This window comes from Lampetra fluviatilis, chromosome 54, assembly GCF_964198595.1.
Source record: "Lampetra fluviatilis chromosome 54, kcLamFluv1.1, whole genome shotgun sequence".
Taxonomy (NCBI): domain Eukaryota; kingdom Metazoa; phylum Chordata; class Hyperoartia; order Petromyzontiformes; family Petromyzontidae; genus Lampetra; species Lampetra fluviatilis.
Window position 1 is genome coordinate 6,442,217 of NC_136328.1, and position 14,592 is coordinate 6,456,808.

The 14,592-nt window shown below is 54.9% G+C and overlaps 1 protein-coding gene across 1 annotated transcript in view; it reads right to left on the bottom strand.

Annotated features, from left to right (window-relative positions):
* The window catches only part of LOC144949527 (protein CBFA2T1-like), an 88,970-nt gene that overhangs the window by 51,083 nt on the left and 23,295 nt on the right, over positions 1–14,592 (bottom strand). The window contains exon 2 of the mRNA XM_078879453.1: positions 2,342–2,422. Within this exon, the coding sequence (XP_078735579.1) occupies positions 2,342–2,351 (10 nt within the window). The 5' untranslated portion in view covers positions 2,352–2,422. The remainder of the gene's footprint in view (positions 1–2,341; positions 2,423–14,592) is intronic.

The following is a 14,592-nucleotide window of genomic DNA, read 5'->3' on the forward strand; positions in this document are numbered from 1 at the left end:
ATACGAAAGGAGGCGTCATCGCAGCGAAGCGATGCACCGCTCCACTTCTCCCGACGCAATCAGCCGGCTCCACCACCTCGACTTAGTACCACGATTGTTGCTCTGCGTCTACATCGGCGGTACGGAAGAAAGAAAGAAGGCGACCGGGCCCCTTGCACTTTCACAGCAGCACGACCTGGAAAGTTCGGCTCATTGTACGGAGGCAGCGGTGCCGTACGAAGCAAGCGCTTGCAAAACCTGAAACGGAACCCCTTCAAGGGGTGGAGGAGGGGGGGGGTGAGAGAAAGCTTTGGGGGGAGTCCGAATGCTTCGTTGCGTATTAGCGAATGAATAAATGAATGGACAAAAAAAAAAACGCTTTCCCTAAACCCCAATCAATTAAGAGCCCTTTGAAATTCGTGCTCAGCATGACTGCAACTCCTGCGCCACAGATGTTGTAGGGGGGCCTTCCCAGCCGAGGCACAAAAGACATTCCTGGAATCGCCCGGGTCTCTTACATTTCAAATGAGCCCTTTGTTCAACTTTCGCAGGTTAAGTCGCCAGCCCAAGTTTCTCCCCGTTTGGACAAAAGGGGCCCAAAGGTGACCGCCGCTTGCCGTCGCCACGTAGTGGGCGCCTCCCTGGGAAACGAGAGGTTTATTTTATTTTATTTTTATTTCATTTAAAATTTCACCAGCGCCACGAGAAGCCACGACGGCGGCGGCGGTTTTACGACGGAGCGGATCGCGTCGTCAAGGACAGAAAGGGGAACAGCGCGGATCAGAGGACAAAAGCGAATCGAGAGCCATTGCCGCGCACCTACGGCACCGCGTGCACACAACTGGCCGACGAGAGCTAATCACCCTGGCATTGTCCTTGTCCCGTCCGCCTTATTGTGCTCGCCGCAAGGTTGTCGCCGGTGCAGGTCAATCAGTTCCAAGGACAGTGCGTGCATCATCAAAGCGCGCTTGCTCGCATGGTGAACGCAGACGCAATGCCTCGTCAGAGCCGCCTACGTGGTGTTTGAGCATCTCCACTTGGGTGCCGAGCGCTTTTTAAAAAGCGTTCAATTATTTCGTCATCGCGCCACCCCATCGCCTGTCGAGCAGATGCAAGTGTGGTCCTTGGGCAGCGACGCGTCACGGCGGCAGCCGACGAAACGGAAACGGCGCCCCGAAGTGGAGCCCGCCCGCCACGGAGACGGAGCGAGGAAATCATAAATCCCAGCGCATGCTGGGCGGATCGCTACGCGGCTGGGATGGCGAGAGCTCGGGGCGGCTTCGGTGGGGGGGTTGAGGGGGGGGACTTTCATCCAGCAGTAGATAGACCACGCCTGATGGTGACGTAGATTTAATCCTCGACTCCGACGACCATGTTGGTTGTCCCCAGGCCCTGAAGGACAGGCCTCGGCACACACGTGTGTGTGTGTGCGTGTGTTTAACAGTCATCTCAGCCAGTCATCTCGGTCATCTCAGTCAGTCGACCCGTGGCACCTGCAGGGTCTGCCCCGTGACCTCCTGCCAGCGGGCGTTCGACACTTCACGTGGCCTCAAGGTGCACTTGGCCTGGCACAAGCGTCGTGGTGACGTCACCGCCACTTAGTGGCGAATGGCGGTTGTTGTTGTTGTTGGTTAACACGTGGACTTTCCTGACCAATGTTATCCACAATAAGAGATCCATAATAAAGGGTTTTTTTCGGGTTAGATCGCGTGAATATAAATGTGTCGTTAAACCCTCCACCACCCGACACAGCCAATTAGCAAGGTTTGTCACGTAAACAGAACGTGTGTGTGTGTGTGGGAGAGGTAGTGTAGCGGCCTTCATAGGTGCTCGCTAACAGCACTTGCCCCTACAGTCTGCTAAGGCTATACGGGGGATCTTTGTCTTTGTAGCGGTTAGCGCCACGCTGCGCTATGAATCTGGGGGCCCGGGTTCGATTCCCGCTCACGGCCAACACCAGTGACGATTATCTGAACCGGTCCAGGGCCTCCCCTAGGTCGACTCAGCGTCAACACGAGTACCAGGTGCGATGTGTAAAACATCGCCACGAGGGAGACAAAGGCGGCCGGGCGTGGTGTTGGCCACCCACCCACTCGTGGTGTCGTGCCGGGCCTTTATAGGTGCTACTCGCTAACAGCACTTGCCCCGACAGTCTGTCAAGGCTATACGGGGGATCTTTATCTTTGGTGGTGGCCAGCGAGGAGCGAGTCGGCCAGAATGTCCGGCCGCAGGCAGCTCTCTGGGGCGTCTTCTCTGCTGCAGGCTCCTTCCGTCGGCAGGGGCGCTAGCGAGCAATTGCAGGGCTGCGCCTTTGTCCCGCGACAACGCGCGCGCAGCGCAGCCCGGGTGCCGTGAAGCTTACCTGAGAACATGTTGAGCTGTCCGCAATGATCTCTCGTCACCTCCTCGTCACCTCCTCGCGACCTCCTCGCCTTGGACCCACCTGGATGGGAGCACAGATGGTAAACGACGAAAAGCGCGATTATTAAACAAAAATAAACGATCATCCTTTCGGCTTTATTTTTTGCCTTCTTCCTCGATTCCATTCCAAGAAGTTGCGATCGCCGTCGTTCTCTTCGTCCTCACGTCACGGAGGCGACGATGCGTCCAGAATTCCCACACGGCAGGCACGCCGCCCGCCGTTTTGTTACAAACCGACGGGCCCCCCCCCCACCCCCCTCCCCCCCCACGTGGAGGAAGCAGATATCAGAGAACTACTTCTGAGACGTCGCCCCCCCCCACCCCAAGCTCCTTCAGGTGACAGCTTATCCACACGAGGGGCCCTTCGTGACACTCCCACGCGCGCCTCTGCTACGGAGAAATGTTCCTCACTGGGCAGATGGACCGATATCTACATCATGGGACCCTTCCTTTGCCAGTACCCAAAATATGATGACAGCTTTTCCCCTTTTATTAAATCCTTTATATTAAGTTCACTTGCTTGCGCGCTTGCGCGCTTACAACCGTGCAAATCTTTCGGTCGTTTTTTAACCCACTTCCCGTGATCCAATCGAGCTGACATTTTCCACACAGACTCGTTGTGCGTGACATTTAATGTTCGTGAAAAAAAATTCCAAAATGTTACACTTTTTAGGACAAAAATATTATATTAAATTACCAATTGCTTAATGCTGCCATGCAATCATCTGACCCATAGGTGGCAGCCATCTCAAGCCAGAGGACGAGAGGACTCTAGCCGCTACGCATATAAAGGATTTATAGTGAAAAACTTTTTTTTACGGGTTAATTTTTTCTGGCAACAAAACAGTTGTGTTAGGATGTTTAAACACCAAACTGAAACCTTCTACAAGGAATCATGTCTGCATTAACCACAATGCTTGTGGTCAGAATGCAAACAAAAAACACTCTGATAATATTTGCATTGTCCTTGAAACTGATTGGTCCACACCAGAGACAGCTTTCTTTTGAGCCTCGTCTCTAACGGTGTTAGGCATCCTCTGGCCTTGTAGACATGCTTCCTTGTAAAAGGTTTCAGTTTGGTGTTTTAACATCTTAACACAGCTGTTTTGTTGCCAGATAAAAGGGGAAAACCCTATCATCATATTTGCTTGGTTTATTTTTTTACGAACACTGCTGAGATTTTGACCAAATGAAATAAAAGCAAATCTCGTTTGACGCCCTCTGATTGTTGTCGTCACTGTAAGTCAATGGTGACAGGGCTCAGAGCATCAACTCACTGCATTTGGCATGAAGCGGGATTTTATAATTATTGTTGTGATGATGATTCCGCTCGTTTGAAACTAAACAAAAACGTAACTTTTTTTTAATTATTTTACCGAGTAAGCCCACACTCAGCTATATGCAGCTCTTATTCAGAAGCGACCTGTCCACAAATGATAGCTCAACAAAGTGGCTTATCATCACGTGGAAATGTACAGCAGCCAAATACTCTAAACGCGTGTTTCCAAATGTGGAGGGCAACACAGGAGGACGAGGAGAAAATTCACGCGACCACGGGGAGAGAGAGACACGCAAACTCCAAATATACAGCAGCAGGCGTCACGGTCGGGATCGAACCCACGACCTCCTGTATACCAGGTGAGGTAGTTAACATCTCCTAGTCACCGTAATGATGATGAGAGAGAGACACGCAAACTCCAAATACGCAGCAGCAGGCGGTCAGGGTCGAGATCGAACCCACGACGTCCTGTATACCAGGTGAGGTAGTTAACATCTCCTAGTCACCGTAATGATGATGAGAGAAAGACACGCAAACTCCAAATACGCAGCAGCAGGCGGTCAGGGTCGGGATCAAACCCACGACCTCCTGTACACGAGGCGAGGTAGTGAACATCTCCTAGCCGCCGTGATGATGATGAGAGAGACACGCAGACTCCAAATATACAGCAGCAGGCGGTCAGGGTTGGGATCAAACCCCCGACCTCCTGTACACGAGGCGAGGTAGTTAACATCTCCTAGCCACCGTAATGATGATGAGAGAGAGACGCGCAATCTCCAAATATACAGAAGCAGGCATCACGGTCGGGATCGAACCCACGACCTCCTGTATACCAGGCGAGGTAGTTAACATCTCCTAGCCACCGTGAAGCCCCTTTGAACCGGGAAAGCCTCGTCGAGTCTCAGGATTGTTTTTCGGGAGGGTCCTGCCAAGTTTGCACGGTAGCGAAACTACGATTGCTGGCTGTGTGTAAACCTGATTGAGTACATGAGGGCACAAGTTGTTGTCTAAACAAACTAAAAATCAGTTTAACACGTAGTAGTAGTAGTAGTAGTCGGCTTTTCGCGACCAATATTATCCATAATGGAGGCTTTCGGGTTAGATCGCGTAAATATAAATGTATCGTTAAACCCGCCATCACCCGACGCAGCCAATAAGCAAGTTTCGTCACGAAGACAAAACATGCCAATTCGTCACTAGTACAGTGCACCGGTGTGTTGGGAGCGCAAAGCCACATCAATTACGAATCGAGCACGACGTTTCACCTGTAATTACAACCAACATCATCAGGCAACAGCCAGATAATTTTCTCACCTTCTCTCCCTCTCTCCCTGCTGACCACGGAATGCAAATCTTCCCCGAGTTCAAGCTCTCAGAAAAAAGCGGATATCCCAGAGCTACCACTAAGATCCCACACACGCGCACAGCGCATGGGTCGGCACACGTATAACAGTTCGCTTCCACGAGGAAATCAAAAGCATCAAAACATTGCAAACGTAAATCGATGTTGAATCAATTTCAATTCTCCGAGCAGAACTCAGAATTTTAATGACCGCGATGGGGTTTTTTTGTTTGTTCCTTTCACGTATGCGTGCGCGTGCGCGCGGTCCAGTCGTTCGTTGGTGCCTAGCCTGAGGCCATCATCCAACGATCGCTCCACGTGGGCAAACCTCGGTTTGATCACAGTCAGTGCCAGAGATCGGGACTCTAACTCTTGACCTCTGACCTCCGAGTAGACGTTGCACAGCTGCTGTTGTTGTTGAAACCGGCACCGTTGCATCCTCTCCTCCCCTCGTTTAAAGCTCCCCCAAATTATTCGCGGCGTTTTGCTTTCGATTTATCGTAGACATTCTCTCCGCTCGCAAGCAGCTACGATCCACGACCCCAGCGCCTATCGAACGTTCTCATCCCTTGTGGCTGAGCGCAGCGGGAGGGACGCAGGGAGGGGAGGGGAAGGAGGGAGGGAGGCAGGGAGGGGAGGGGAAGGAGGGAGGGACGCAGGGAGGGGAGGAGGGAGGGAGGCAGGGAGGGGAGGGGAAGGAGGGAGGGACGCAGGGAGGGGAGGAGGGAGGCAGGGAGGGGAGGGGAAGGAGGGAGGGACGCAGGGAGGGGAGGGGGAGGAGGGAAGGAGGGAGGGAGGCAGGGAGGGGAGGGGTAGGAGGGAGGGAGGCAGGCAGGGAGGAAGGGCCATGCTAATTTTGACGGATGGACAGACGGCCGGCAAGAAGCTCCCAGTTGATACCAATTTCAGGCTGAGTCGACCTAGTGGAGGCTCGTAGCAGGTTCAGAGACCGAGCGTTGCAGTTCACGTCCAAACAAAAAATACGACGTCAGACCTCCTCTCTCGCTCTCTTCTCTGCCGACCTCTCAACGCAAAATCTTTGACCTCAATCAAAGGTCAAGGGGCTACTCCGACCAATGCCATTGATGCCACCGGATCTCGGCATCTGTCCCTTCCCCCTGCCAGTTCCCATAGCCTGCTGCACGTAACTGGGCTGCTGAATAAGCTCCCAGAGCCTGGGGGCGAAACGTCGGACATCGAGCCGGGCAGACCGTAGCGAGCGGTGCGACCCAAAAATACGGTGTCGCTTCACGTGCGGTGTTCACGCTCCAACGCGGTTCTTCTTCTAAGAGAGAACACTTTCCGCTCGACGCGGAACGCGCACCGTTATAACGCGGTACGAGCACCGTTGCTATAACGCGGATTCTGAGCGGGTCGACGACGGACTATATACTGTTAGTTCTTTCGGTAAAGTCACGTAGGCAAAAAATGAAATTAAAATTAATAAAAATAAAACAATAAAATCACGACGTTTCCGGAGGCAACACAAGTCTCCGTCATCAGGTGGGACCGTCACAGCCAGATTTGCTGCATCAAGATATGATGCCTCCGAAACGTGTTTCATTTTTATTAATTTTAATTTCATTTTTTCCTACGTGACTTTACCGAACGAACTAAGAGTATGAATCCTTGCAGTCACGAAAGCTTCAAATCTAGACGACGGACTACTTTCTTGAGCCGCGCGGCTGAGCGGCGATGTGGCACAGCGCGCGGAGCGATGCGCTGCCGACCGCAGGCCGAGTTCAGAGCGCAAGTGCGATTCAAACATCGCACTGTTTGTACGTGCGGAACGTACGTACGCTCTGCACTGCGTAGCACGGCGTGCTTGTAATGACTTTCTCACCCCCCACCCCACCTCCTCCCACCACTGACAGCGCCCCCCATCACCGCCCTCCCCCCCTTCCCCGTGGTGTTTTTTTGCGAGGTTGGGAAAGGAAGAGCTCTCCGGAGTTTGCAGAGCCGCTGATAAAACCTTAACGGACGTAGTCGCCACCACCCTATTCCTTCCCGCCGGCAAAAAAAAACACACACGCGGCTAAATAAAATAAAAACTATATTAAAAACACGCGCGCGTACGTGCAATTGAAATAATAACCATTATATTATCGCTAGATTTGAAGCTTTCGTGACTGCAAGGAATCATATTCTTAGGTTTTTTCGGTAAAGTCACGTAGGTAAAACATCAAAATTAATGAAAATATTTTTGTTTTTATTTTATTTTCATTAATTTTGATGTTTTACCTACGTGACTTTACCGAAAAAACCTAAGAACATTATATTATCGCTAGACGTATGACACGCCGATGCCCAAATCACTCAGGATGCACCTGATCTGGTCAGACGTCGAAAGCTAAGCAGGGTTTGAGCTTGGATACGGTGCCTCCCTGCTGTATCGTAGCAGCGGGTCTTCTGTGCTCCCCGCGTGTACGCAAGCTCCCAGCTCCAGCCCTTCACGACGCAAGCAAGCCAGCAAGTGCTGGCCAGTGCCTCTCCTAAGGTCCACTCAGCTTTCAATGACAGGACCATGAACTGCACTCGGACGATAAGTCTACAAGTCCCCCCGCACCAGATAGTACATCAGCTGTAGCGGCCGAGCAGGTTCCTATTAAAATAATTTTTTATTTTATTTTACCAGGTAAGGCCCACTGAGCTGTATAGCTTTTTATCAGAAGCCACGTGGACACGCAAATGATAGCTCAACAAAGTGGCTTATAACGTGGGAATTTGTAGCAGCCAAATACTCTGAACGCGTAGGCGTTGATTATAAATGTGGAGGGAAAAAGATGAAGACACGGAGAAAAAAATCCACGCGACCAAGGGGAGAGAGACACCGCAAACTACAAATATACAGCAGCAGGCGTCAGGGTCGGAATCGTACCCATGACCTCCTGTATACCAGGCGAGGTAGTTAACATCTCCTAGCCACCGCGGCGCCCAAATGCCACGCGCGAGAGAGACAGAAACAAAGAAACGGCGTAGCCCTTCTCAAAAGAGAATGTTAACAACGTTTTGTGAATATTTTGTGGTTACAAAATGTTTTGATTCCCTTTCCCCGTATTGCTCTTCCCTCTCTCCTTCCCTCTCCCTCCGTCCCTCTCTTTTTTACGATCAGTGGAAACAAGAAGATGCTCGGTGTATTCGGCACTTTGCTTCGTTCATCATTTCGTAATATTTTTTTATTTACATTTTTTAAACTTGGCTTTATGTAACCCCCCCCCTCTCGCTCACTCTCTCGCCCACTCTCTCGCCCACTCTCTCGCCCACTCTCTCGCCCACTCTCTCGCCCACTCTCTCGCCCACTCTCTCGCCCACTCTCTCGCCCACTCTCTCGCCCACTCTCTCGCCCACTCTCTCGCCCACTCTCTCGCCCACTCTCTCGCCCACTCTCTCGCCCACTCTCTCGCCCACTCTCTCGCCCACTCTCTCGCCCACTCTCTCGCCCACACTCTCGCCCACACTCTCGCCCACTCTCTCGCCCACTCTCTCGCCCACTCTCTCGCCCACTCTCTCGCCCACTCTCTCGCCCACTCTCTCGCCCACTCTCTCGCCCACTCTCTCGCCCACTCTCTCGCCCACTCTCTCGCCCACACTCTCGCCCACTCTCTCGCTCACACTCTCGCCCACTCTCTCGCCCACTCTCTCGCCCACTCTCTCGCCCACTCTCTCGCCCACTCTCTCGCCCACTCTCTCGCCCACTCTCTCGCCCACTCTCTCGCCCACTCTCTCGCCCACTCTCTCGGTCACTCTCTCGCTCACTCTCTCGCCCACTCTCTCGCCCACTCTCTCGCCCACTCTCTCGCCCACTCTCTCGCCCACTCTCTCGCCCACTCTCTCGCCCACTCTCTCGCCCACTCTCTCGCCCACTCTCTCGCCCACTCTCTCGCCAACTCTCTCGCCCACTCTCTCGCCCACTCTCTCAGTCACTCTCTCGCTCACTCTCTCGCTCACTCTCTCGCTCACTCTCTCGCTCACTCTCTCGCCCACTCTCTCGCCCACTCTCTCGCCCACTCTCTCGCCCACTCTCTCGCCCACTCTCTCGCCCACTCTCTCGCCCACTCTCTCGCCCACTCTCTCGCCCACTCTCTCGCCCACTCTCTCGCCCACTCTCTCGCCCACTCTCTCGGTCACTCTCTCGCTCACTCTCTCGCCCACTCTCTCGCTCACTCTCTCGCTCACTCTCTCGCCCACTCTCTCGCCCACTCTCTCGCTCACTCTCTCGCTCACTCTCTCGCTCACTCTCTCGCCCACTCTCTCGCTCACTCTCTCCCTCCGTCCCTCCCGCCCTCCCCTCTCTCGCTTTTCCATTTCTCTTCATCCCTGCCTGCTCGTAGCGAGCGCCGCAAGCCGTAGCCGGGGGCCTCGCCGTGATCCCGCGCTCTCCGTCCGCTTCTCGCACCGCACCGCCCGCCCGCGCCGCTGCTCGTTCGTTGCCGAGGACGCAAGCACAGCGGTGAACAGAAGTTAAAGACAACAAAAACATATCTCACAAATTTTAGACCAACAGGCATCGACAACTCCCGACAGCGCTGCACTGCGCCGCGCCCGGTATTGTCATTCGGTGGGTGGGGGAGGTCGCTTTATTGACGCCCCCCCCCACATTCCACCCCCAAAAATTTGAATTATTTATTTATACTGGAGAGAATCCGATGAGCTATGAAGCGCTTTTTCCACAGATGTCCCGGTAGGGGCACGGGGTCAGAATGTTGCAACAAGTGTTGAAAAGGTAAGGAAATAACTTACAAAAATATATATATACAAATAAATACAAAACTATTTATTTTATTTCAACAGGTACAGGGGCCACCACCGATCCCGGCTTTTGCCACGGCCACCGAATTCCTACGCCCGCTCTTGTCTCGCGTAAGCACGCGCGTAAACCTTGTCCCTGCGGGTTAAACCCATCTGAATGTTCACCAGTGGCCTTGCGCGTTGACATTAGCGGTGGTGGTTAGCGGTGGCGGCGAGCTTTCAATTTTTGAGCGTCCAGTCTTTTTTTTTCTTTTTTAAATTCGTCACACGGACGCGCGACGGACGACTTGTTCCCGTGTCGCCGGCTTGCCCGCGGATATTGTCACGCCGGAGATCCGTGCCGCCGTATCGCAGAGAATAAGTACAACAGGCTCCTTCAGGCACATTGCAACAAACGTAGTGGTGGTGGTGTTGGTGGTTGGGGCGCAGTGGTGCAGCGATTACAGTTTGCCCCACGCTACGAATCCGGCGACCCGAGTTCGATTCAGGGCTCAGGCCAACAACGCCGGTGACAATTATCTGAACCGGTCCTGAGCCTCCCCCCTAGGTCGACTCAGCCTCAAATGAGTACCTGGTGCGGTGTGTAGCAAACATCGCCACTGGGGAGTCACCCACCCTCTCGTGTGCCGTGCTGGCCTCCTTCATAGGTGCTCGCTAACAGCACTTGCCCCAACACTTTGCTAAGGCTATATGGGGGATCTTTGTCTTTGTTGGTGGTGGTGGTCAGTGGTGGTCGGTGACCCCCGGGGTCGCCCTCGCAAAGTGCGACGAGACCGCCGGTCCCCCGAGTTCCCCCCCCCCCCCCCCCCGGTCTAAACGAAGCGTTGCCTGAAACGTCTCGAAATTGGCTCCATCAACACCTTAGAGAAGCTCTGGGCGCTGAACTTCTTTCGCACCGTACGTAGCCAATCCGGTGTTCATCGGAGGTGCGGCGAACCCCGGAGAAAACTATTCAACTATATCCCCACACCCCCCCTCCCTCCGCCCCACCACCGCCACCCGGCACACCACATCCAGCGTAACCTCTCGCGATGACTGTGGCTGCGCGCCACCTTCTCCAGCCCACGGGCGACTGCGGTGGAGGGTTGAGTGGCATTGACCGGCAGCCCTTGGTGGGCGGTGGGTCGGTGTGCGGGAGGGAGGATAGGGGGGTGAACGCTGCTGTTGTGGCTAGCGAGGGGGAGCGCTCAGGGAGGCCCCGTTGCTGTTAGGCAACCAGCAACAGCGGAGGGTATGTGGGGGGTTGAAGTAAATAAAAAAATGAGTAAATAAATAAGCGGTCAGGATTCTCGTTTTGTTGTTTTCTCTCCTCCGCCGTCGATGAATCGCGGTTCTGCAATCTCTGCCGCCCGCTATCTCGCCACGAGCGTGGCTTGGCGTGGCGTGGCGTAGAAAAATAAAATAAAAAAAAGAATCTCAACTCTCCTCCGGCCAAGCCGCCTATCGCTGGGCCGCATCTCGCTATCTCCGTCGCAGGGACCCGGACTGGCGGGCCGATAACGCGGCGGCGGATTCCGTAAGGACGGACGCGGCGTCGATACGAAGACGCGTTATCTCTCGCGCCGCTAAACAGATCGGCCAGAATAAGCCCCCACCGCCGACGCCACCAACACCACCACCACCACCCCCCCAAATATCGTATATTTGGAGCTTGCATGTGTCTCCGTCTCTCGCTCGCTCGCTCTCTCTCCCCGTGGTCGCGTGGATTTTTCTCCGGTTGCCCTCCGGTTTTTCACTCCGATTTTTAGAGACAACGCGCGTTTTCATTATTTGGCTTGCTACATGTCCACGCGTTGATAAGCCACTTCGCTTATAGAAAGGAACTATATAGCCCAGTGGGCTTTACCTGGTAAAATAAAAGTAGTTTTAGTCTCATCGCGGAAGCCCCAGCAGAGGTTGAGCCTGGATCAGACGGATTAATTTTTTTATTTCAGCCGGAAAAAAATATTTCCGTGCCCGGCACACAACGTCCAGTATATCACTCGCAACGGGGTGTGTCCGCCGCCGTTGCTGCTGCTGCTGCTAAGTCACGTGCCACACCACCCCGCCAGCCTACCAGCGATCCTGAAACAAATATTCCGTGAGGATTTAGGCCTTGAACACTGCTGAGAGGGGTGACCGCGGTAGTGGTGGCGGTGGTAGAAGTGGTGGTGGTGGTGGTGGTAGTGGTGGTGGTAGTGGTGGTGGTAGTGGTGGTGGTGGTAGTGGTGGTGGTGGTAGTGGTGGTAGTGGTGGTGGTAGTAGTGGTGGTAGTGGTGGTAGTGGTGGTAGTGGTGGTGGTGGTGGTAGTGGTGGTAGTGGTGGTGGTAGTGGTGGTGGTAGTGGTGGTGGTGGTAGTGGTGGTAGTGGTGGTGGTAGTGGTGGTAGTGGTGGTGGTAGTGGTGGTGGTGGTGGTGGTAGTGGTGGTGGTAGTGGTGGTGGTGGTGGTAGTGGTGGTGGTGGCGGTGGTGGTGGTAGTGGTGGTGGTGGTAGTGGTGGTAGTGGTGGTGGTAGTGGTGGTAGTGGTCGTGGTAGTGGTGGTGGTGGTGGTGGTGGTAGTGGTGGTGGTAGTGGTGGTGGTAGTGGTGGTGGTGGTAGTGGTGGTGGTAGTGGTGGTGGTGGTAGTGGTGGTGGTGGTGGTAGTGGTGGTGGTGGTAGTGGTGGTGGTGGTAGTGGTGGTAGTGGTGGTGGTAGTGGTGGTGGTAGTGGTGGTGGTAGTGGTGGTGGTGGTAGTGGTGGTAGTGGTGGTGGTGGTGGTAGTGGTGGCGGTAGCCGCGGCGACGTTGGTGGTGATGCTGCGGTCAGGTTGATGCCACTGACATCGCTGTGGGCGGCAGAGGCCACCACGGTGGTGAAATCCGCGATGACGATGGCGATGGCGAGGACGGGACATGCCGCGGGGGGTGATGAGGGCGGGGTGTGTGGGTGTTGGGGCCGGGGGGGGGATGTTGGGGGGGGGAGGGGGGAGAGCGGAGAGCCCGGGAGCCGACAGAATAACGGAGCTCCGAGCATCACAATGTGCCATTGTGATGTTCGCCGCGTGTACAGGAGAGATTGCACTATCAACGCCACGCAGATGGACCAGCAGCACAAAACAAACTGATGGGGGGTTGGGGGGCGGGTGGGAGAAGGGGGGGGTGAGCGCCGAGTTGGAGGAAGCGCTGGGTTAGACTGGGGGAGGGAGACAGACGAGAGAGAGAGAGCGCGCTTGCTCGGCAGTCATCAGCCACGGTCACTCCACCGCTGGATGAAAGCCTAACCCCGCAAGCTGCCACCATCTCTCGCGATGTCAATGACCCCCCCCCCTCCCCCCCCCCAGCGAGCCAAATTCGCCGCTCCATCTCCGCGGGCTGCGGCGTTCCCTCTCGCACCGCGCTCCGTTCTCCTGCTCGCGTCGGCGTGTGCGGCTGGACTGTGACCGCCGTCGCGACAACGTGCGGCCCTCTCGCCAAGCCACCGCTGAGTGAAGGCTCGCCCGCGGCGTGCCCGTCACGGGGTCACACGGGGTTGTCGTCCGGCCGTACTTGACCCTGCCGGTCACTAGGGGTCGGCGAGGAAGAGGAGGGCGGCTACGCATGCATCGTGCCAGCATTGCGAAGCCACTTCTCTCCCCACCCACCGCCACCCACACCAGACTGGAGCGCCCGTTGTTATAATTACGACGACTGCTCGTGAACGGGTCACAATCGCTATTCAAATGTGGGTTTGTTTAATGACGGCCTCTTCTTGTTTGGCGATTGACCGGCCCGGTGAGTTCATTTTCTCTCCAGGATTTATGGGCGAGTGGCAAACGTGCAGCCACCACCACCACCGTCCCCATCACAGTAGCAGCAGCAGCACCCTAATCTCTTGTTTTATTGATCTTGCCTGCAATGGACTGCCAAGTTGCTTGCGGTGGCGGGCGCAGTACAGCAGCTAGGTTGCCGTTGGCCTCTCTGTGCAGAGAGTGTCCGAATACGTTCCCAGGTCGCACTCATCGCACACCAACCTCGCCGAGCATGAAAACCATCATCACTCAAACTCCGGTGGTCATCCTTGCAGCAGCAGCAGCGGCAGCAGCAGCAGACGCAGCAGCAGCATCAGCAGCAGCGGCTTTTGGCTGCTGGCCATCGAACAAAGTCGGCGGTGGTGGTCATCGCGTCATCGCGCGACGCTTTCAGATTGCGCTTCTGCGGCCGTCTGGAACGCTCTTCCCATCCGATATTCGGAAGCCACTGGAGCTGTGCACTTTTAAATCATCATCCAGATTGACAAACTCATTCCTTTAGAACTGCCCTTTGTTGTCTATTCCCCCCCCGCACCTCCGATTTAGCACGGTTGGCTACGTACGGGGCGAAAGAAGTTCCACACACACATAACCACGTCTGTGCATGTAATCTGCCCCCCCACCTCCCTCCCCTCCCCACACACCTCTCTGTGAGTGGGGTTTCTCTGGGGACTCCAGTTTCCTCTATCGTAAAAACACACACACACACAATATTCACGTAATCATTATCCCTTGCGATGGGTCACTTTCTTAAATTCCGAACCCTACCCCCCCCCCCTCTGGCCCCACGCCTCCGTGCTCCCAGCGGCTTGAGCTGGGAACGTCGCAGTTTAGTCAATCGGCAGGTCGTGGCGTTCGGCGGGGTTAAAGCGTGGGTACTCCCATCTCTCCCAGGGCGTGTTTGTCCAGCGTGAAAGAGTAGGCCAAAAACACCGCCCCTACAATGATGGCGGCTCTCTCCTCCTGTCAGTGGCGGAGCCCCTCCCCCCCCCCCCCCCCCGTTTCCGGCAGCAGAGGCGTGAGCGAGCAATTGCAGGGCTGCGCCTTCAGCTTTTAATGTTTCTTTTTTGTTTTTGT